The sequence below is a fragment of the Choloepus didactylus genome, chromosome 22 (assembly GCF_015220235.1).
Source record: "Choloepus didactylus isolate mChoDid1 chromosome 22, mChoDid1.pri, whole genome shotgun sequence".
NCBI lineage: Eukaryota > Metazoa > Chordata > Mammalia > Pilosa > Megalonychidae > Choloepus > Choloepus didactylus.
In genome coordinates, this window is record NC_051328.1 from 42,463,174 (window position 1) to 42,486,647 (window position 23,474).

The 23,474-nt window shown below is 61.2% G+C and overlaps 1 protein-coding gene across 1 annotated transcript in view; it reads left to right on the top strand.

Moving 5' to 3' along the window:
• JPH3 (junctophilin 3) overlaps nt 1–23,474 on the top strand; it is a 77,722-nt gene that overhangs the window by 12,365 nt on the left and 41,883 nt on the right. The window contains 3 exon segments of the mRNA XM_037816425.1: nt 12,976–13,277; nt 13,280–13,381; nt 13,383–13,759. Of these exon segments, the coding sequence (XP_037672353.1) occupies nt 12,976–13,277; nt 13,280–13,381; nt 13,383–13,759 (781 nt within the window).

A 23,474-nucleotide genomic window follows, 5' to 3' on the forward strand; every position in this document is an offset into this window, starting at 1 on the left:
TTTCCTTATATAAGAAAGAATAAAAATAAGAATAAAAAATAAAAGTAGAAAAGAACACCCAAATCACCCCCCCCCATCCCATCCTATTTTTCATTTAGTTTTTGTCCCCAGTTTTCTGCTCATCCATCCACACACTAGATAAAGGGGGTGTGATCCACAGAGCTTTCACAATCACACTGTCACCCCTTGTAAGCTACGTGGCTATACGATCGTCTTCAAGAGTCAAGGCCACTGGGTTGGAGTTTGGTAGTTTCAGGTATTTACTTCTAACTATTCCAGTACACTAAAAATGAAAAAGTATTATGTATATAGTGCGTAAGAACGTCCACCAGAGTGACCTCTCGACTCCATTTGGAATCTCTCAGCCACTGAAACTTTATTTCGTTTCATTTCACATCCCCCTTTTGGTCAAGAAGAACAGATGTGGCCTTTTGCACCTGCTTCCTCCCCTCAGCGTCGTGTCCTCGTCCACACTGAACACGCATCGAAACTTCATTCCTTCTCACGGCTGAGTAGTACTCCAGTGTGCACACATCCACGTGTCGCTTTCCGTGCCCCTGTGGACGGACGCTTGCTCTCTCCCTTCCTGGCTGTGGTGAAGGAGCAATGGACATCTGAGCACATGATTCTGCAGACACACGTTTTCATTCCTCTCGGCATCTACCTGGGAACACAGTGTCTGGGCCACGTGCTAGCTCCACGTCTCACTTTTGGAGGAGCCGCCTGACAGTTTTTTATGCAGTTGCCCCGTTTTACATTCCTGTGAGCAGTGGGGAGGGTTTGGGTTTCTCCACATCCTTGCCAACACTTGTTAATTTCTGTTTTTCATTTTGATTTTTTTGTAGCTGGCTAAGTGGTGATTTTGATGTGCATTTCCCTGGTGGCTAACGCTGCCAAGCGTCCTCTCGTGTTCTCGTTGGCCATTTGCGTATCTTCTTTGGAGAAATGTCTCTCCAGGTGTTCGGCTGTTTTCCCACTGGGCTGTTTGTCTTTCGGTTGTGGGCTGTGCGAGTTCTGTGTGTATCACAGTGACCTGTTGGCTGCCCCTCGGCCTCCTGACCAGCCCAGCACCTGCTGTGTGACTGCCTGCCCTGCGTGCCGGGCTCCTCGGACACGGGCCGGCAGAGCAGGGTGCCCTTCTCCTGCCCCCAAGCGAGACCGAGCAGGGACGCTGCCCAGCCCCATTCAGCAGCTCTGGGGGACGGAGCGAGGGGACAGCTTGGCCGTTGGGGGTGGAACAGCTGTGGGGGTGGGGAGGAAGCTGGGACCCACCTGGGTATTTATTGAGCGCCGCCTGTGTGCGGGTATTGGGCTGGCCCTGCTCCCACCCTGTCCCCACCCTGCCCTGTCCGGGAGACCCTCGCCAGTGTCCCGTGACCTGGCTGGTCAGTTAATGCCGTGGGGTCCAGGCTGGGGGTCGTGGAGGGAGTGTGGGTGACGGGGGTTAGGGGGTGGGGGGCTGGGCCGTGGGGCAGCAGGAGGAGGGAGAGGCAGTGTCGCCGGCCCCCCCGGACGAGCCTTGGTGGGTGCAGGAGCAGAGGGAGGGGCCGACGGGGCGGGGAGGCCCGGGAGGCAGCCAGGGGAGCGGAGGCCGCTTGGCCTTTGGGGTCTGCACTTACCAAGTGGTAAGAGAAACGGGAGCCCGGGGGCCGGGCCTGGGTGTCTGTCCCTGTGCCGGGACCCGCGGCCAGCCTGGAGCAAACCGACTGTGCGTTCCCGAGGGAATGCGGCAGAAATACCGCCGAGGTCAGGGATTTCTCGGGGCTGAAATGGGCCGCGGTGACAGCAGCCACGTGGCGCTCACAGGTGCGGGGTGTCTGCTAGCCGGAGCCCGGGCAGGAGGAGAGGTGAGGAGGGAGGAGGAGGGGGACGGGATGGCGGGGTGGGGGGCATAAACTGGGGGAGGGGAGAGAGCCCAGGGTGGGAGTGGATTCCTGGCTCGGGTGCCACGTCGCTTCTCACCCCGCCGTTTGTTTCCTAAGCACTTCTGGGGCACTGGCTGCCAGTAGCTCGCCGAGCCCTTCTGAGACTTGCCGTGAAATCCACACAGGGACCATAGGAGATATCACCCCACGTACTGGGGAGGGCCCAGGTGAGGGGTGGAGAGCCCACCACCCACGGGGCCACCGTGGGGCAGGTTCCGGCCCGGCTGGGCAGACCTGCAGCCCATCAGCACGCCAGGGCCCAGCTGCCCAAATGCTGTGGGCACGTGTCCCCTGCCTCAGTTTCCCCCCATGGCCTGAGAGGAGCGTGAGCTGGAAGCTGGGTCCCCAGGGTGCTGCAAGGTGGCTCTCGGCCCCAACCCCGTCTCTTCCCTCAGCCCCGGTGCCGTCCCATCCCTGGTCCCGACGCGCCTCACCCAGTTTGAGCTTGCTCGTCTGAAACGCCATTGGACAAGCCTCCGACCCGGGGACACCCTGCTGCCCTTTGACCCAGGCGGGATACAGCCATTCTGGAAACCCATTGGGAAGGAGCAGCCAGGGGGCTCGTCTGCGGCGTGTCCGGTGCTGACACAGGCCCCGGGAATGTCCAGCCGGGCACTCAGAGCTTCTGCAGAAAGGCCCGTGTCCCCGTCCTCAGGCCAGGCCACCATGGGGTAGGGGAGACATCCCTGAGGGGACTGTGGGGGTCACAGGAGAGGGTGTGAAGGAGCTGAAAGATTTGGGCCTGGCTGGGTTACCTAGGGGTCAGCCTCTGCCGGGCCATGCTGGACACGACTGGTGCTTCAGGGAAGGCTGAGGCCCTCCTGCTGTCCAGCCCCTTCCCCGGAGATGCCGCGGAGCCCTCCGTGTCCCCCCTGCACAGGCATGACGGCTGGCCGCTCTGAGCATCCTCATCCCCGGCCTGGCTCAAGGCTGGGCCCAGTGTCCAGGGATGTGGCGGGGTGGCCTGGGGGTGCGGGCTCTCATGTCCCCGGCTGGCTGCTCTGACATCCGGCAGGGTGAGTGGAGGTGACTCCTGAGCTGCCAGGCGTTGCCGTGGATCTTGGGGCGTTGCGACCCCAGGATAGTCACGATGACTGTAAAGGGACGTGCGGCTTCTCCTGGTGGCAGGGTCACGGGTCCGGCGAATGGTGCTGTGGTTTGCTGCCAAGAATCGCTGTGAGAATAATGCGAATTTCACGTGCAGTTAGTGCAAGTGAGATGTAACTTTTCCATCTGGTTTATGAGCCCTGATTCCGTCCCTGGGCCCCTTGGGCGTCCACAGACCCCAGGGCGGGAGCCCGGCCCGAGCCTCTCCCTCGCAGAGCCGCCAGGGTCCTCGGGGCAGATTCCGGGGCTCTCTGGAGCTCTGGGACACAACTTGGAGGCAGCCCGGGCTGTGAGGTCACCCCTGGGGCCGTAAAGCCGGACACCTTCCAGGAGGGCCTTGGGATCCGGGGCCGGGCTCCGCCGTGGGGTGATGCTGAGGTGTGGGCTCGGGGCCGACAGGAGCTGGGGTGTGGCCCATCGCCGAGCGTGGACGGGGCGGCCGCGTGCTGCCAGGAGGGGGCTGCTCCCCGTTCCCTCCTGAGCGCAAGGAGGCCGAGGCAGCCCCCCGAGGCCTGGACGGGACTGCCCAGCTCCAGCCCACGAGGGCTCGTCCCCTGTTCCCTGAGAAGGGGTTCCACCCACCCGTGGCGGCTGCTGCTGCTTTTTCTTCTTTTTTATTTTATTGAGATATAATCCACCTGCCACACAGCACCACATTTAAGGTGAACATTCCAGCGGTTTTTAGTATATTCAGAGTTGTGCAGCCATCACCACAACCCATTGTAGAATTTCTTTCTGGATTTTCTAGAATTTCATTCTCTCAGAAAGAGACCCCAGACCCATTAGCAGTCACACCCCATTCCCCCGTCCCCAGCCGCTGGCGACTGCCCATTGGATTTGCCGCTTCCGGACGTTTTCTGTGAGTGGGCTCTGGCAGTACGTGGCCCTGGTGTCTGAGTTTGTCCACTCGGTGAGTCCCCTGGGCCCACCCAAAGCAGACCTCGGCGCATTGACCTGGGCGCATGGTGCCTTCTTAGGCCGAGTAACCATCCCTCGCGTGCACGCGCCGCGTCGTTCACCTGCCCCTGCGCGCTGGGCTCTTGTCCGCTACCCTGCAGGGGGGGGTGAGGATTTTCTTGCAAAATGTGTTCCCTTCCACCCACATTTCAAAACTTGAATCTTTGTCAAGAGAACACGTGCTGCTAATAAGAAGTTCAGATAGTGCTAAAAACAAAATAATGCTTAGAACAAAAAGATCGGCAGGCCCCTGACACCCCCCACTCAGAGCTGCAGCTTTGACCCCTTTGGCTGGGTCTCCGGAGGTTCGCCCCCGTATTTCTAAGTACTGGCACTCGCTGCCTTCTGGGTTTGCCCCTCTCAGCCCTCAGGTGTTGATTTCCGCCCCGTGGTGAACCAAGGTTCTCAGTCTCTTAGAGCCTCTCAATCCATCCCAGTGTCGCTGTGTCACAATTTTTTTTGTTAAATCCATTTTCATGTTTTTCATTATTATGATGATGAAAGTAGTGCGTGTTGCTGTGTCTAGCAGCACACTCTGATTATATACACTTTTCAGATACAACCTGCATCAGTAATTGCCTCATTTTCTTCAACTGCTGAATTTTCTTTAATCACTGGTTAATTCTTTCTCCACTTTCCAGATACTCAGCAAAACACCTCTTAATGCAGCTTTTCACATGATCAAACCCATCCGATTCTCTATCAGTTTTGTATGTGTTTATTGCCCTTCCTCCTGTTCTCCCCCTCCCCCAACACAACAACTTCCTGGAAACTCCTCCTCTCTCCTGTGTCAGCTCTCCCTGTATCTTCCTCTTTCTTGGTTTACTCCCTCATTTTGGTGGAGCACATCCTTTGGTAGCTTCCTGAAAAAGGATGCATGGGACATAAGGTTTCTGTGGCTTGATTCCTTGATTGCTAGATTAGTTGCCTATAGAATCCTGGATTGAAAATCATTTATCCTCGGAGTTTTGGGGTCAGTTTGCCATTGACTTCTAGGTTAGCTGTTGAGAAGTCCAGTGCCATTCTAATTCTTAGTCCTTTGTGTGTGGTCTGGTTTTTCTTTTTCCCTCTGGGGACACTTACGGTCTTTATTCATTGGAGTTCTGAAATTTCTCTGCGCTACGTGTGGTGTGGGAGCCCTTTCAGTCTGCGTATCACATCCTTCAATTTTGGGTCACTTTTCCGTTTTAAATATTTGGTAACTTTCTTCGATGTTTTCCTGAACTCGTAACATTTTGATTTGGGGCCTTCTGGATTAATCCTCTAATTTTCTTTTCACTACTTTCCCCACCTCTTCTTTTTGTTCTAGTTTCTGAAAGATTTTCCTGAATTTGTCTGCCAACCCATTTACCAAAATTTTTATTTTAACCATTGTATTTTTAATTTGAAGAGTTCTTTCTTTTCCTCTAATTTTTCCTTTTTTACTGCATTGTAATCTTGTTTTGTGGGTGATGTGTCCCATCTCCCTGGGGATCTGAATTCTGGTTTCTTTGGTGTCTTCTTCCACTCCCTGTGTTGTTTCATGTTTCCTTAGTCCCTGTTTACTTGTATGTTGGGTCTTTCTCCTTCCAGTGGGAAGTTTTCTCCGAACGTTTGATGATCCCTGGACGTTCACTTTGTTGAAGCAAGGGGCCAAGACGCTGGTTGACGGTTCCCCTCCCAGAACTGGGCGCTTGCAGCTGGCCTCACGTGGTTTCTTTTGAGAAATTCTCTGTCCCCCACTGCCCAGGTCTCGGGATCACGGCTGCCAGCCCTGGGGATGGTGGGGAAGGGGCAGGGTCTCTGTCAGAGTGACGACCACCGGCCACGTGCCACACCCCACCCTCCCTTCCACTGCTCCAGAAACTTCTCTCCTGTGTCCTGCATTCTCTCTTTAGAATGCATTATTCATAGGACTGTCATCTACTTACTTATTTTGTAACATATAAATTTTATGATATTTATAAGTAATCTATAAATTCATAATTTTATAACTGTACATAACGTGTATGGTTTTATATTATTATATAATTTTATTTATACTTTTCAGGAATCTAGCTTTTTATCCTTTTTTCTTTTCTTGGTTTATCCTCCTTTTCTTACTTCTATAGTTATGCCACCTGGCTAGAGATTAAAAATTCCAATAGCCATCGCTATCCAGAGCCCGGCTGAAACAGATTGTTAAAGATGATCCCGTTTGGCGTTGTGAGGATTTTGGGAAATGATCACTCTTGCAGTCTTTTCTGAGGGAAATTTATCAAAAACCAACCCCAGAACCCTTCCTTTTGACCAGTTTCATTCTGGGAATTTGTCCTCAGGAAATAATTTTGTGCACAGAGATCAGCCTGCCCTGGCTGTCCTGCCGAGCAGGATTGGGTGTCGTTGCATGAGTGTGGGAGCTGAGCCCGCGCGGGGATGGCAGGCCCTCGAGGAGGTGGGGCCCCGTCCGGGGGTGGGGGGGTCTCTGCCGTGTTCCTCGGCCGAGGGAGGCCGTGGCCCCCAGGAAGGAAGAAGACGCACTGGCGTGTGGTTCCTGGACTGGCCAGAGTGGGGGGTGCCGTGCGAGGGCGGCTCAGTCTCCCCAGATCTGGACCCCCCAAGTTGGATCATGGCCAGGTGGCTTTGGAGCCACCTCGACCCAGGTGCAAATCCTACCATCCATCTAGGGGCTATTGGGGGGTACTGACTCTCTCTGAGCCTCGGTTTCCCTCCCTGTACCTTGGGGCACAATGAGAGCCCTGGCCTCGCCTGACCCTCTGGGGGCGTGTCCGTCCCGCTCCCCGTCAGTGCCGTGTGGGATGAGGGCTGTGTCCCCCTCAGGTCTGCGGTGGGCTTCCCCCTCCTCCCCAAGGGATGCCCTGTGGAGGTGTCCGGTTCGGCCGGCGGCTCCTTGCTGACACGGTCGAGCCCTGGAGTGGCCGACCACGGTGGGGGCTGCCTTTTCCTCGGGTGGTCCCCTGGGCCTGCAGTCACTGCCTCGGGAGGCCTTCGGCTGACGGCCGGGGCTTCAGCGGAGGGAGATGAAGGTGTACGTGTGCCTGCGTTTAGGTGTGTGCGTGCGCCTGGGTGTGTGTGTGCTCACATGTGTGTGTGTGTGTGTGTGTGTGTGGGGCCTACTAGGCCCTGGCAAGGCGCGGATAACCCGACAGGAGCAGCCTGTCGGTGCCGCCCAAGATGCCAGCAGCCGGGGCAGGGGCAGCGGGAGCCGAGGGGGCGCGGGGCTGGGGCAGCAGGGCTGCAGCTCCTCCCGGGGCTCTGGCTTCCAGACAGCTGCCGGTGCCTGCGGCGACCGGGGCCCGGTGGGTCTCGAGGGGGGACCCAGAGGCAGCGTCAGCATCACCCGGGAACGTGCCGGGAAGGCAGATCCCCAGGCCCTGGCCCTGCTGGGGCAGACCCTCTGCGTTTCCACCCGCCCTCGGGGGCGCTGCGTGCTCAGCCTGAGCCATCGTGTCCTCCCTCTCATCTTCCCAAGAGCTTGCGGAGCTAGCCGGCCTCTCCCAGGTGCGGCTTAGGGAGCAGCTTTCCTCACCTGAGGTCCCGAGGCAGGTGGGGTGGGGCCAGCGCAGACCTCCTGGCTCCAGGTCCCACAGAGCTCAGCCTGGGGAGGGCAGGGCGCTCCATCAACCCCACGCTTGGCTTGCGGCCGGGTGAGGGGCGGGCCAGGTGAGGGGCGGCCAGGTGAGGGGTGGACCAGGTGAGGGGCGGGCCAGGTGAGAGGCCTTGGGGTGAGCACCTGCACTGGGAGGTGGATCCTGACACCTTCCATGACCTGCAGTCCTGGAGGGAAGTGGGGTGCCCCACCTGGCCCCCAACAGGGGAGGGGCCGGGCTGTCTGGCAGGCGTTACCTGGCCCCGGGGGCTGCTCTGACTTGCACACAGCCCTGCAGGTGTCCTCTCTTTCCTTGGCATTCCCTGTCTGGCCTCTGTCTTCACACTCGAGCCACTCGCAGTGTTAGAAAAGCGTTGGATTCCGTGTGCTGCAAATGAGCAGTGGGGTTCAGTCAAACAGCCTCTGCCAGTCCATGTCTTGATTCAACCTTTTGTTTCACCCTCCCCGCCAGCTACTTTGGGTGAGAGCGTCTAGGCCTTAGAGACGGGCCCTCGCCAGCCCTGAGCCCTAGAACTTTCTGCCATCATGCTCTGTGTTTGTGCAGTGCGGCGCCGCGTGGCTGTGGTTCTCCCAAAATGCAGCCGGCACGACCAGGGGACCGAGTCTTACTCGCGTTACTACTGATTTAAGTAGCTGCACGCAGCGAGCGGCGACCGTCCTGGACACCCAGGGGTGTGATCTGAGTGGCCCCTTAGTGATGAAAATGTCATGATTGAGCCGCCCAAGAAGGAAGGAGGGAGGGAGGGAGAGAAAAGAACGCGGAGCCCTGGCTTGGCCTGGGGAGGGTGATGGCTGCGAGGTGCAGGATTTGCTGGCGGGTCCCCCTGGGGCAGTGGGCTCCAGCGCTGAGCTGCTCTGGGTCTTTCACTCTCTCAGCCCTTCCCGTTGGGGTGTCGCGGCCCAGGTGCCCAGGCAAGTCCTTGCAGAACTGATTCTCGGGTGTGTTTCTGAATGTTGAAATCTGCTTTTTGGGTGATGTGTGTTATAAAACCAGAGCTAAGTTCCTGCTGGGCCCCAGATCCAAGTACCCTGAATGGAGAAGTCCAGGCAAGGAGGGTTCGGCCAGCGTGTCTGGCTGTGTGCCGGGAGGCCGTGTGTCCTGGCCCAGCATTCAAACCTGCAGGTGGCTGTGGCTGGCGACCCTGTCACAGACGAGGACCGAGGTCCGAGCAGGCAGTGCAGCGGCAAAGCCAGGGGTTGGACTCGGGGCTGCCCGGCTCCGGTGCACGCTCCCAGCCCTGCCCTGCACCCCCGGCCGCGGGGCAGCCTCAAGGCCCCTGGAGCTTGACCAGCCCTTCTTTTGTCTCGGTGGGGAGATTGTAAAGGGATATTTGTCTCTCTCCTCGCCTCTGCCCTCGTCTGTGCCCTTTACACCACCCAGCTTTGGTAGTCTCTCAGGACTCCGGAGTCCCTGAATATAAGAACAGCCTGTGGAGTGGTCCCCCCACCCCACTGATGTGGAAACTGGGGCTCAGAGTGGGTCTCGATTTGTCCTGGTCACTCGGCTCATGGAGGACGGGTCGGGTGAGACCCGGGGACCCCAGGCCTGCGGCTCTTGCTTCCGGAGGCCTGGACCTCTGAGGGGGCCCTTGGGGCCTCGTGGGGGGCCCCGCGGCCTGTGCATGCTGGTGGGAGGAGGTGGACACCAGTCTCCTGCCAGCCGGGGACCCCAGATGTGGTGCTTCCAGTGCTCCCCACACGGAGCCAGTCCCGCAGCCAAGCAGTAACCCCGGCACCCCCGGGCCACACATGTTGGGGGTCGGGGCTCTGTACAGTCTTCCGGAAGCTGTTCTATTTTTCCACTGGCTCCACGGCCCCCACAGACACAGGTCCTGCCCTCATGGAGCCGGCCAGGGAGGTGATGCAGAAGTGGGCAGCACAGACGAGCCTGAACCCAGTGTGGAGTGTTGAGAAGGGGCAGAGTGAGAATGGGGTGGGGACGCACTCAGTGAGACCCCCAGAGGTGACCACGCCGAGACCTGCGGGCTGCCGAGGCTGAGTCGGGGAAGGGGCAGCGCAGTGTGTGGTCCGCACCTGTAAAGCCCTGAGGCAGGAGCAGCAGGGGCAGCCCCCTGTGGGGAGCCCTGCTCTGCCCACGGGCCGGCCAGGGACAATCTGGGGGCTGCCTCTGGCTCCACGTTCGTCAAGCGTTCTCTGTGCCCCTCTCCTGAAAAATGGGTGCAAGTGTGCCGAGGGTGATCGTGTGGGCTCAGTGGTGGGACATGGGGAGGGTGACACGAGCCCCTGCCCCTTTACCCAGGAGCTGGGAGCTGCCTGCAGAGCAACCAGGACACCAGGGCGGGGTGCCCAGCCCAACCAGCCCCCCGGGCTCTCCAGATCTGGGGTGGGCAGCAGCTCATTCTGCACTAGGCAGGGGTCAGCCTTGCAGCCTGGGGAGGAGGCCCCGGGCCGAGCTCTGCCTCCAGGCCGCGGCCCTTGGTCCGGCTCCCCGTAGCTCTTCTCCCCTGGGGAAGGAGGCGCGTGTGCTCTCCGTGGTCCTGACAGCGGGTCACGGTCGTTACTGCTGGGCCTCAGCCACCTTCAGCGCTTTCGCCAGGTGGATCGTTCAGCTCACACGACTCCCTTCCGCACAGAGATGGCCCAGCAGACGCCCCGAGGCCCCGGGTCCAGGGAGCGTGAGGCTGGGGCTCGCATCTCGGCCACTGGCTCCCGGCTCTGCCCCGAGCCCTGAGCCCTGCTGCCTCCGCCCGTGGGTGTGGGAGCGAGACCCTGCGTTGGGACCCCGTGTTGGGACCCCGCGTTGGGACCCTGCCTTCAGAGTGTCTTCACTTTTTAACTCGTGAGCACGAGCCCTCCTTGAGGTAGAAGGTGGCTGGAGGAGTGAGCGGCTCTTTCCTTCCAGGGGAGACCCTCAGGTGTGCAGGGGGCTGCCCTCCTGGGCTCAGCTGAACCAGGGGTGCCATCCTGGAAGGTCCAGCAAGGTTCCTGGAGGCACCAAAGGGCTGCCCAGCCCAGTCGGAGTTTCACATAGCCAAGGAGCACCTTGTTCATCTGAATCTCACGTTTAGCTGAGCACCCTGTAGCTCACGGGCAGCCCCTCCCCAGCCCACAGAGGGGGTGTCGTGGGTTGCATTTGTTTGCCCTGGTTCCTTGGCGGGTGGCCTTCTTTGGAGATAGTCTTTGCAGATGGAGCTGTTAGGGTTCGGGGGGCTCTGCCTGGGCCCTCGTGAGGAGGGAGAGGAGACCAGGGAAGTTGTCTGTGCGAGTGAGGAGGCAGCCACAAGCCAGGGGACCCCGGGGCGGGCAGCGAGCACCCCAAGTTAGACGAGCCGAGGAGGAGCCACCCTGGAGCCGGGGAGGGGCACACCTGCGCGCCCCTGATTTCAGGCTCAGCCCCGGAGCTGCGAGAGGGTGGACTTCCGGGGCTTTAAGCCGTGCGGTTTGTGGTGCTTTGTCACAGCAGCCCCGGGACGCGGAGACGGGCCGGTGAGCCGAGGGTGAGGGTGTGGGCTGCGAGTCCTGCCGTGGCAGCCCCTTCCTGCCTTCAGCGGCCACACGAAGCCGCTGCCCCAGCAGCCCGGGCCCACACAGGGTGGGAGTGGACGCCATGGGGCCCTCTCCCACTGGGGCTGGAGGAGTGTGTGCAGCCTGGGACAGGCCATGGGGGGTCCCCTCACCTGTCCTCACTCCTGCCCATGCCCCCGGCCACCTGGGCTCCAAGCCGGCATTACCACATCCCCCCCCGGATGCCGGCAGGGAGTGCCGAGGCCTCTGGGGGACAGGGGCCGGGCACCAGCTCCTTCTGGTGGTCCCCCACTGTGGGTGCCCCTCGCCATCTCGAGGGGAGGGCTTGGCTGGTGTTCAGCCTCTGGGGGCAGCAGGCACAGATGAAGGACCGGAGGGTGCATCACCCCTCCCGGTTCTCCCCTCTGAGAACGGAGGCAGCCACCCGTGGCCGAGCGCCCCACCTCCAGAACTGCGCAGGGAGCCGTCAGTCCAGAGCCCCAGCGTGCTCAGCTCCATCCCCCCGCACCCCCTGCTCCTGTGGGGACACCCCCTCCCCCCACAGCAAATCACACCGCCGGGACCCCCACCCGTGGGAGGCTGCCGAGGCCCTGGCTGCATGGGTCACGCGCTGAACGGGGAGGCGGAAGCATGCGGAAGGCACCGTGTGCTCTCGGCGTGAAGGGCTCTCCGGGGTCCTTGTCCGGGGGCTGTGGCCAGTGCGGCGTTTTCTGCACAGCTGGCACATGTCAAGCGGAGACTGAATCGTCTGGGACCAGGGTTAGTTTGCTCTCGGGAGCTCGTGGTCCAGCAAGCAGGGAGGATGCACCCTGGGGTGCAGTGGTCAGGGAGGGCATGGTGGGGGATGGGGTGCAAGCCAGATCGAGTTGGGTGGGAGGTAGTGGGGACCCTGGTGACCCAGAGGGGCCGCCCTGTCTGGGTGGGGCAGCCCCTGGCCTCCCGTCACTTCTGCTGTCTGAAAGGGATGATACAGAGCTTCCGGATCCTCTGATTTTGGGGCTCTCCGGGGTCCTTGTCCGGGGGCTGTGGCCAGCGCGGCATTTTCTGCACAGCTGGCACATGTCAAGCGGAGACTGAATCGTCTGGAACCAGGGTCAGTTCGCTCTCAGGAGCTCATGGTCCAGCAAGCAGGGAGGATGCACCCTGGGGTGCAGTGGTCGGGGAGGGCATGGTGGAAGAAGGGGTGCAAGCCGGCTTGGGTGGGAGGTAGTGGGGAGCGGTGGGGACTCTGGCGACCTGGAGGGACCACCCTGTCTGGGTGGGGCAGCCCCTGGCCTCCCGTCACTTCTGCTGTCTGAAAGGGATGATACAGAGCTGCCGATCCTCTGATTTTGGGGGCACCCTCCAGATCTGAACATTGGTGTGAAATCTCTTGACTTTGAAATGTTGGCTGTTAATTCCAATTTTATATAAAAACTCTGTGGGATGAGTAAAACCTGCCTCCTGGTAAGATCCGGCCTCTGGCCCTGGCCGGCAGCACTGTTGTGAGTTGGAAGCATGAAGTGACAGCCCCCCACACTGCCCCCCCAAGTCCTTACCGGGGTGGTGGGTCCTGTCCCCGCACGGCACCTGCTGACCCTGTTCTGGGCAACAAGTGAGGCTCATTTGGGTTTCACAGTGGCCTGCAGTCCTTTCTGTGGATGGGGTAACGGGGGGCAGAGCAGGCTGGAACCCCAGCTGCTAAACAGGGCAAGTGTGCTGATGTTGGTGCTTCAGAGTGGTTTTCTCACCCCTCGCAATGCACCCGAATCTCTTCTGTGGTGCTCCCACCCCATGGTTTCCAACTGCTCCTTGGATGCCCCTAGAAACAGGGAGCTCACTGCCTCGCAGTGCAGCCTGTTCGGTACCCTTTAGAGCCCAAATCTGTGTCCCGGTCGCTGCCATGCGCTCACCCGTCATTTGTCTCCCCAGGGACGTACCAGGGCCAGTGGGTCGGCGGCATGCGCCAAGGGTACGGCGTGCGGCAGAGTGTCCCGTACGGTATGGCGGCGGTCATCCGGTCGCCCCTGAGGACGTCCATCAACTCGCTGCGCAGCGAGCACACCAACGGCACCGCCCTGCACCCGGAGGCCTCCCCTGCCGTGGCGGGCAGCCCGGCCGTGTCCCGCGGGGGCTTCGTCCTCGTGGCCCACAGCGACGCCGAGATCCTCAAGAGCAAGAAGAAGGGGCTGTTCCGGCGCTCGCTGCTGAGCGGCCTGAAGCTGCGCAAGTCGGAGAGTCCAAGAGCAGCCTGGCCAGCCAGCGCAGCCGGCAGAGCTCCTTCCGCAGCGAGGCGGGCATGAGCACGGTCAGCTCGACGGCCAGCGACGTCCACTCCAACCGTCAGCATGGGTGAGGGGGAGGCCGACCGACGGTCGGTCATCGAGGACGACGTTGACGCCACCACCACCGAGACCTACATGGGCGAGTGGAAGAACGACAAGCGCTCGGGCTTCGGCGTGAGCCAGCGCTCGGACGGGCTCAAGTACGCGGGCGAGTGGGCAGGCAACAAGCGCCACGGCTACGGCTGCATGACCTTCCCCGACGGCACGGAGGAGGAGGGCAAGTACAAGCAGAACGTCCTCGTCAGCGGCAAGCGCAAGAACCTCATCCCGCTGCGGGCCAGCAAGATCCGCGAGAAGGTGGACCGGGCGGTGGAGGCAGCCGAGCGGGCGGCCACCATCGCCAAGCAGAAGGCGGAGATTGCAGCTTCCAGGTAGGGGCAGGGGAGTGGGTGCGGGTGGGGGTGGGAGGACGGGGACTTGGCCGCCCGCCGGCGTTCGCAGTCCCGGCTGGTGACTCCTCCTGGACCTCCAGGCTTGGGCCGTGCCCAGGGCTCAGGCTCCCCGGGTGTTTCTCAGACCTGTGCCCCACGGAACCCTGGGGTTCCTCGGAAAGACTTGGAGGCAGGCAGGGGTGGGACAGATGAGAGTTGATTTGAAGGGTGCTGGGCCCTAAGCGTCTTCCCAACCAAAGAGAGGTCTCTATTGTTTTATTGTTGGTGTTTGATGTAAGTGTTTGGCGGGTGCAACAGTGGACCGGTCTGCTGTAAATCGTCAGGACAGCTGCTGGCTAAGCGCCAGGTGTCGTGCTGCCCTGACTGCGTGCCCAGGCGAGCATGGGACGCCCAGCACTGCCGGCGTGGTGGAGGGTGGACGCTGCCCGGCCTCCCAGATCCGTGGCCACGAGAGGCTGCTGGGGACCCCAGGCGAAGGGCTCACACAAGCCTTGGGGCTTGGTGCCAATAGGTGTTCTGATCGGGATGCGGCACTTTCTGAGTTTGGGGTTCTGCAGGGCCCTGAGCGAAGAGCGCAGAGTAGACAGTTGGTGCGGTGCCACCCTGGGTTCCGAGGCGTCTTTGGGAGCTTGTGCAGGGTGGGAGCTTGCGAGCCAGAGGGAAGACATCTGGCATCTGGCTCGCTGGGAGCTGGGGGGTGAGTGTGGAGCCAGCTTCTGAGCCGAGGCAGTGGACCCGTGAGGTACCAGGGCCAGCCAAGGGCCTCAGCTGGGCCTGTCTCTCGGCCTGAGTCTCTGAGCCACTTGCTGGTTTTGCTGAGACTGAAGGGTGTCCAGACATCTCAGCATCTGTGGCTCCTGCCCTCGGTGTGCTTTCCGGGGTCGGGTCGGGCCTCAGAGGTGGCCTGGAGACTGTGGGGACTTGGGGTGAGGGTCTGGGAACGGCTCTGGGTGTCTCTGGTGGCCCAGACAGGAGGCTCCCCTGGGACAGATCTGGGTCTTTCTCTGTGACTTGTCCCCAGCAGGGGCCAGGCCCTGGGGTCAGCCCAGGCTCGTCACACGCAAATCTTCCCATCCTTGTCACCGATCACCATCTTAGTCCACTTGGTTCTGATTTTAAATGACTTGATCTGCAGTGAAGGAGCAAAAACAGTGGCTGTGGTTTGCTGGCAGAATATCTGCCACTGACATCATCCGAGGGTTTACAGGGAAATGAAAACCGTTCCAAGGAGCTGCAAAAAAGCTGGAATTACTATCTGAACCTGGAGGTCCCCACCTGCTCCACTGACCCCCTCTCTACTCCCCCAAAATGCTCAGACAGGGAGATAAATAGCAGCATGCGTGTCTATTACCTGGTATTTTAAGAACAAATTAAGTTCGATAGTTATTTTTTCCATTATAAGTGTAATACTTGCTCTGTATAGAAAAATTGAGAAATGGAACTTGAAAGCAAGAAGACACCTGGGCAGTGGCCTGGTCTATCTCATCAGCATTTTGACGTATTTTTTTCCTTCCAGTTTTCCTCCTCCTCCTTTTTTTTTAATCTCCCATTTTTCTGGCTGTTGTGCTGACCCTGCGGAAAGAGGCAGCTCAGGGGCCAGGGGACCCGCCAGGGCTCCGAGCCGTGGAGGGTTTGTGAGGCAGAAGCCTGAGGATTTAATGGAGACTCTTGTGCAGAACCAGTTTCATTTTAAAGACCCACCAACCAGGGCCTGAGGACGGGCGAGTTTTCTGACACTTCCCACAAGAATTGGGGGAATCTTGTCCCCATGGGGAGGGACGTGGTGGTGTGGACGGAGCCTTGCATCCACAAGACATGGCGCGCCCTGGGGCTGGTCTGCGCCTCCCAGTGCCTCGGTTTCCTCGTCGGCGAGATGGGGGTGACGGCACCCGTCTGGGAGGCTCGTGAAGGCCTGGGGTAGCTGCCCCAGTGGTGGGTGCTGGGTCTCGGCGCCGCTCGTGGCCTGCCTTCCCCTCTGGGTGGGGGGCACCAGCAGGAGGGGGCTGTGGGGGTGGCCGAGGCGAGAGGGACACCAGCCCCTCCGGGCCATCCGTGGCTTTGGTGTGCTTAGCGGAGGGAGGGACTGGAAGAGCGGGGAAGGGGGAAGGGGCCGGTGTGCATGTGGGGGTGCATGTGCATGTGCAGCTGTAAACAGACTGATAGAAACCCCCAGTTCCCTTCCCAGGTCCCCTCCACACAGGTGCGCCCAGGTGCACAGGTGCGCGTGGTCCCCCCCACCCCGGCCTGCATGGCCTGCCTCCGAGCGGGTTTTCCACAGGGGGCCGTTGGCAGGAGGAAGACACAGGTAGCAGGTGTGGTGGGTGCTGAGTGCGAGTTAAACGGGCTCCTGGTTCCAGACGGCCGGCTGGCTAGGAGGGCCCCACTGTGCACACACACACACGCACACACACACGCCCGCGTCTCACACCCGCACACATGCACACACACGCAGGCACTCCCACACACTCGGCTCTCTCCTTTCTCACCCATGTGTTCACACAAGTCAGACCGTCTGTCATGCAATCACACACATACACGCTCTTGCACACACAGAGACACGGGCAGCCTGGGGGCCGGCTGACCTGAGGCCTGGACACGTGCAGAGCTTGGGAAGGGCTGCAGTGTCCCCGCTGTCCCCTGTCCCCTCCTGGGTGGGCCTCCCGGTCCCTCCCAGTGTCATGCTAAGTTGCATGGCCCAGCAGGTGACGTATGCCCGAGAGGAGGCTGCGGAGCCCTCGCTGCCAAGTTGCTGCACCTCTCTGGGCGCGGGTTTCCCCAGGAGCCGAGCTGTCCTCGTCCCCCTTTCCTCCCAGCCCCAGGGGGGCATGTGGATACCTCACTGGGACCCTGAGCTGTGGCCTGGCCTTCCTGGCGTGGGGGTCATCTGGGTCGCCCGCAGAGCTGAGCAAGCACTTGGCAGTGTCCTCGGCCCCTGCGACAGGTGGTGGCACTGAGCCTCCGTCCCCGGCCGTGCTGGCCAGAGCTACACTCAGCTTCATTTTCCCAATGGGCTTGAAATTTGTAAAAAAGGAAGATAAGGAGAAAAGAGAGGAGCGTGAGGAATGGCTGGGCCAGGGCGGCCGCGAGGGCCAGGGGTTCCTCTGGGCATGGAGGCGGCTGTGGTCACTGTCGTGGCCGAGGTGGGGAGGCGGGAGGGGCCTCGGGTCACCGCGCGGCTGGTGCTTATTCAGCCCAGTGACCGTGAAGCTGCCTGGTGGGTCCTCACCAGAGCCCCCCAGGACCCCACCCTGATTGCAGCAAGGAGGGGGTGTGGGTGGGAGACGGGGTCACCGCAGCTTCCACTGCCCTGGTCACCCGAGAGGTGGTCCGTAGACCCCACTTCACAGGGAAGCCTGAGGCCCAGAGCTGCTTGGGGGCCAGAGCTGGGGCCACACAGCTAGGAGGGGGCTGGGATTCCCTCAGGGAGGGGTCTGCAGCCCACCACACCCTGGAATCCCCGCAGGAGGGGTTTAAAACCTGACAGGTCCAGGCCCACCCCAGAGGTGCTGATTTAATTCCGGGGAGAGCTCTCCAGGGGATTCCAAGGCGCAGGTAGAATTGTCCAGAGAGCTTGTGAAGGTGCAGATGGCTGGGCCCAGCCCAAGTGTTTGATTCAGCTGGTCTCACCGGGACCCGAGACTCTGCATTTCCCGTGTGTTCCTGGGGTGCGGTGCTGCTGGTTCGAGGCCCACTGGCCGTTCCATCTCCCCGTCCTGCTTGGATGCCGTCCTCCAGAAGCCTCCACCCAGGGGGCGATGAAACTCTAACCAAGGCCCAAGATTGGGGGTTGCCCAAGGAGGCACGTCTCCAGTAGGAGATGAGGTGCAGGGACGGAGAAGATGGTTCCAGGCGGGTCTGTCTGGGTGAGACTTGCTGCTGCCAGGAAGGAGAGTGCGGGAGGAGCCGGTGGCCCTGCGAGCGGAGCTCAGTGTACAGGGTGCTGCCGTCCCTCCTTTGTGGCCGGGCGGGAGGCTTTGGGAGGACCCTGAGGAAGTGCTCCTCCTGTAGGGTCCTCGTCCCCCACTGTGACGGACCCTGCCCTGCCACCTCACCTAGCGGTCATCGCAGGAGAAGGGAAGGTGTCGGGGTGTTCTCTCAGTGACCCTTGATCTAGGCAGCTTGCGTTCCGATGGACCACGGGAAACGGGCCTCTCCTGCCTTTGTACACCTGAGACGTTTCTGTCACACGTCCTTCACCAGGGGGCAGACGGGTCACCTCCAGGCCTGGCCTCCGCTTCTCCACCTGCACCTGTGGCAGACATCACTGATCGATCCCAGCACACATTCTCTCAGCAGCCAGAGTCGGCCCTTGATCTGTGGCTGCTCAACAGAGGGCCTTGCTCTTTCCAGGGAGCCCCTGCAGTCTGGTCGGGAGTCAAAATATAAATGCATCCACCCACACTAGAGATCAGAGGGGCTCGGAGAAGTCCTCGTCCAGCACAGACCCCATTGTTTGCACAGACACTTGCACGGTTCCCCAGAGCATAACTCAGATAGAGGTGGGGAGGCCCTCGTGGAAGCCGAGCTGGGGTAGGGGCCTGTTTACCCACTCCTTGTCCCCCTCCCTGTGGGAGCCCCTGGGACGCTTGAGCAGAACTCTGGATTGATTGTTCATGGCTGCCCAGCAGGTGTGGGAGAGTGTGCTGGGATCAACTCGCCATGTCTGCTGAGGGCGAGGGAGGAGCGGGCAGTGGGCTGCTTGAAACTGGTGGCCCCCTGACCTCGGAGACCCGGTGGGCTCCGTGGGGCCCTCTCTCAGCTCAAGTAAATATCGCTGTGAAGAGATGCTGGAGGGTTTCACACAGCACCAGATCGAGCTGGGAGGGGGGGTTTCGTTGACCTGCGTCCTCCTGGGCTGCGGGAGGTGGCGGCCGGCCTGGTCGTTCCTCCCGGTCCCAGGGCCTGGGGCTGTGTGCGGCACCTGTCGTCTCTGCACAGGAACCTCGTGAGTGAGTGAATGCATGCATGAATGAATGAATGCTTAGCCCCCACTCCCTTTCTTCACCAGGCTACCTGGCCCTTCCCGCAGGACCCTGCCAGGTCTCCTCTTTGTCCCAGGGACCAGGAGGCTGTGGGGAAGGGGCTGGCCGAGTTCCCTGGGGACGAGGGAGTGGGGTTGCCCACAGATGCTGTTCCTCGGAAGCACCTGGGGCCACAGCCAGGGGTTCGAGACTTGTGAGGGGGCCCCCTGAGTCCCCCCGAGGCAGCAGCTTCCAGCATTAGTGGAGAGATGCCTGCTGGTCTCCCTGCCTAGTTTTGCAGGGCCGGGGCCCTGGGGTCCCGCAGACGAGGGTGTGGACCCTCGTGCACATTCTCGCCGTGTGGCCTGGGCAGGCCCCTGACTCCTGAGGATGGGGGAGTACATTCCCCTGGGGAGGTTGTGCATTGCACACGGTGGTGTCTGCAAAGCACTTCTACCCGCCCACTGCAGGGGGTGGGGGCTTGCAATGAGGAGGACGACTGGCCTCATGTGACACACGTATGCACATGCACACGGCACATACAAACACACACCTGAAAATGTGTGTGCACATGTGAAACACCAGGCAAACACGTGTGTGCACACCCGGTGACTATGCATGTGTGCACATGCACACAGCACATACAAACGCATACCTGAACACGTGTGCGGACACGTGAAACACCAGACACACGTGTGTAGACACGACGACCATGCATGTGTGCACACACACATGCACCAACTAACACGGGCACACACAGATGTGTATGCATACCCACAGTGCACCTGTGAACACACGTGCACCCCTTGCACATCCGTGCACATGCACATGCGCACACCTGGGCTGAGATGGGCTCAGAGAGACCCTGCAGGGGAGCTGGGTTTGCTCCTAAACGCATCAGGCTGACTGTGACGGGGGAGGGGAGGGGCCCGACCACCTGAGCCCCTGGGCGGGCACCCCACCTTCCACCTCTTGGTGGGTCTCCCCTTTGGTGCTAAATCTGGAACCTTGGACCTGGAGCCAACTCTGCTTCCTGGGGGTGACCTCCACTTGGGGGTGAGGGGCTGTGTGGGCCGGGGGTGGCCGTGGCCTTGTGAGGCTCTCTCGCTGCCTTGGAGCAGCCCTGGTGTGGGGTGATGGGGTGGGCTGGGCTTCCGAGGCTGTGGGGCGCAGCTGGGAGGCCCCTGGGTCGGGCAAGGGCTCTTGTAGGATCTGGGGGGGCAGTGAACAGGCTGCAGTGGGGAGGCGTGTGGGGGCCTTCCCCGAGGGGGTGCAGTGGGGGCTGCCACCTGCTCCTGAGTTGAGACGGTCACCAGGAATGGAGGCAGGTCCCCGGCCAGCAGCTGACAGCCCTGCCTGGGCTGCTTTGCTGAGTGTGGAATTGGGGGCAGGCCGGGGGGGCCACTTCTGGGCACGGAGATCAGTGGTGACAAGTTCTTGGCCCCGTCCTCCCTGCCCGCACCCATGGCAGACATGGCTGATTGATCACCAAGGCCGAGTCAGCCTCAGAATCTTCCCTTGGGGGAGCCTTCGGATCCCTCGGAGTGGTCCCGACGGGCACAGCGGGACAGGGAAACCTGCGGGCAGAGCCTCGACTGGAGACGGGAAGCCACGGCCCCGCGTGCGAAGGAAAGCAGCTCCCCGGTCTCACACCCAGGCTGGGGTGCACACCGGGGGCCCCCTTCTTCCCTGCTCCATCTCTCTGATCCCCGGTCATAAGTGGGGATGGCAGCCGGCATCCCTGAAAGGTCCATTAAATGCAGCGTTGCCCCGGTGAAGATTTGCTGCATAAATCTTCAGACGAGGCCCCTCAGGAAGGGGCGCTCCGAATCCCACCCGTTTATTGAGCGCCTGCTGCGTGTGCACCCTGAGCCGGTGTCTCCAGCTTCCGGGTGACCTCAGGGCTTGGGGCTTATTTCCCTTCCGCTCCCTGTAGAGTGGCTTCCCTGCTCCAGAAGGTTCTGTAGGTTATTGCCCTCCAGCAGACCACTTCCCCAAGTTGTGGGTGGGGGGACATGCAGGGGCCCCCGTGGAAGGAGCCTGGGGTCTCTTACTGGCTGGTTGGGAAACAGCGCCTTTTAACATTATTGTTTGTTACAGTTATAACAGTACATCCTGGTAAAAATTCTGTAGCAAGACAGACTCAGAGAGTAACCCGTGGGCCACCCTGCACCGTCCACCTCAGAGATCATTGCAGCATTTCCACATCTTTCTGGGCGTGTATACGTGTGTCTCACACGCACATCGTCTCCTTTTACACAAAGGGAGTTGTAGCGCGTGCACGATTTGGAGCGTGTGTTTCTGTTTTACCTTTGCTTGTGCCGTGGATGTCTTTCTGTGCCTTGTTTCATAGCAGCTGCGTGATGCTCCGTGGTGTGGACGTGCCCCGTTTGGCCCTTGTTGTTGGTTCACGCGTGTTCCGTGTGTACTGGTCTTTCCGTCTTGCTGGAGAGGCTGCGAAGTCTGTCCTTGCACGCCCAGCTGTGCTGCCGGGTCCGTTTCTGGCGGTGGCATGGCCGGAGGGTGTGTCCGTGCTGGGCCGGTTGACCCTGGGGGGCCGGGGACAGGCACCGGTGGCTTCCTGTGGTCGGCTGAGTAACAGCCCCGAGATGTGCAGCCCCCTCCCCGGGACCCGTGGTGAAGGGGCTTTGCAGAGGGGGTGGAACAAAGGACCCGGGGGACCCTGTCGTCACAGGATTTAGGAGCAGGGGCAGGGGTCAGAGTCGGAGGGGAATGGGAGCGGCTGTGCTGCCGGCTCCGGGGGAGGAGGACGGGCCACGAGCTGCGGGGGACGGGGTCCCCGGGAGCCCCCAGGAGGGACCAGCCAACACCCTGACCTCAGCCTCCATCTCCCCCAGGACTGCTGACGTCCGGAGCCGGCGGGGACAGGTCTGCGTGGTTCTAGGCTCTGGGCATGTGGCATTTGTTACAGCAGCCACGGAAGCTCACACACTCCCTGTCCTGGCCGGGGGGTTCTCCTCTGGGGTCCCCCCAGAAGGCATGTGCCGTCCTGCCCGCCTGGGGGCCTGTGGGGTTGCGCCCCCTGTGCTGGGTGCCCGCCCGGCTTCCTGCGGGCCAGGAGGTGGGCACATACCAGCCCGGGCCTCCCAGTGGGCGACGGTCTCCTGCTCTGACCCCGGCCTTCCCGTGTGAAAAGAAACAGCCAAGGGGGAGCTAGGGAGTGGGGTGCCAGCGTCCCCGGGCTCAGGACCAGCTGAGAGATCTCTGGGGGCGAGAGGTGGCTGCGTCACTTTTGGGGGCTGGCTGCCTTGGGGGTCCCAGGCACCCACACACCCTTGGGCAGCTTCCGAGGGGTCCAGGGGATCTTGGTCAGCAGCTCCCCCACTGCTTCCCAGCGTCCGGCAGCTGAGGGGTGCCCTGGGCTCTGGGAGCCGCCTCCGTCCCGCCCCTCCACAGTCCCCCGTTCCCACCCCACGGGTCCCGCCTTCCTTGCTGACGGGGTCAGGAGGCTGCTGGAGGGGACTGGCCCCTGCTTGCTTCCCTGTGGGCCCCGAACCGAACCTGTCACCTGCCAGACTGGAGAGCAGGGGACCCTCTGCCTCCTCGCCGTGTCCCCACCTGGCACACAGGAAAGCGCCTCGGGCGGCTCGGGGAGCCAGGCACCCAGCCCCGGGCAGCCATGCTGTGACCCGGGGCCCAGGGCAGGCCGGGGCCGGGCGGCTGTGTCACCCATCCCGGGCTGGGAGGCCCGGCCCCCGAAATCGAATTCTTCCAAAGAGAAAGCGGCATCTGCATTTTCAAGTCCCCAGGGAAGGAGAATCCAAATGTTCTCCATGATCCGCCCCAGGATCTGGAGCTGCCAGGAATGGTTTTTCCTCTAAACCTAACCCCAAACCCCCAGTTGCCACAGGAGCCCGTTTCTTCTCTGTCTCGGAGAGAAAGAGGGCGTGAGGGGCTCTGCCATGTGTGAGCCGCATGGCCCGGGCGCTGCCGCCCTGTCTGTAAAGTGGGTTGGTGACAGGGTGCCCAGTGGGTTGTGTGACGAGGAGACGCAGTGACTCGCAGGCCGGGCCGGGCGCTGGGCCGCTCGCTGCATCATGGCCCTTAAGACTAACGATGTCAATGCTAGGTCTGACAAGCCGCATGGGCCTGGGCACCGATCCCGCAGGCCTGGCAGCAACCCACAGGGTCTGCTCGCGTCTCTCTGTCCCGGAGCCCCCGGCATCCGTGAGCACCTGCTGGGTGCCCAGCACTGGTGTGGGAATGCCAGCCTGTCTTACCACAGCCCGGGCTCCATGGTCCTCCCAGGGAGACCCCTCCGTGATGCGGGCCCCTCATTAGGGCAGGCAAGGGAGATGGACATGGGGACAGCATCCTCTGCCCCGTGGCCCCTTGGTGGCAGCCTGTTTCCCATCTGAGGTGGAGTGGAACAAAGCACACCTGGAGCTGGGTGCAGCCGCATGCTCGCCTGGCCGGGTCTGAGGGGCTTGCCTGATGTCACTGAATCACGTTTCGGTCCAGCCTGGAGCCCACGTGTCCACACCCCCTGCCGTGGACTTTGCAGTCCCTCCCACTGGTGACGTGGCCGTGTGGTTGGTTTGGTCGTTGGAATGGGGTGCGAGTGACAACGCACAAGTTCCAGCCCCTCAGAGGCCTCGTGCGGATCTGCTCATCCTCTCGGGCTTCTCCAGATGCCGTGAGAACCGGCCCTGGGACGAGAGACCCCTGGAGAAGATCTGGTCACACGAGTGAGATTAAATGATGGTTTTAAG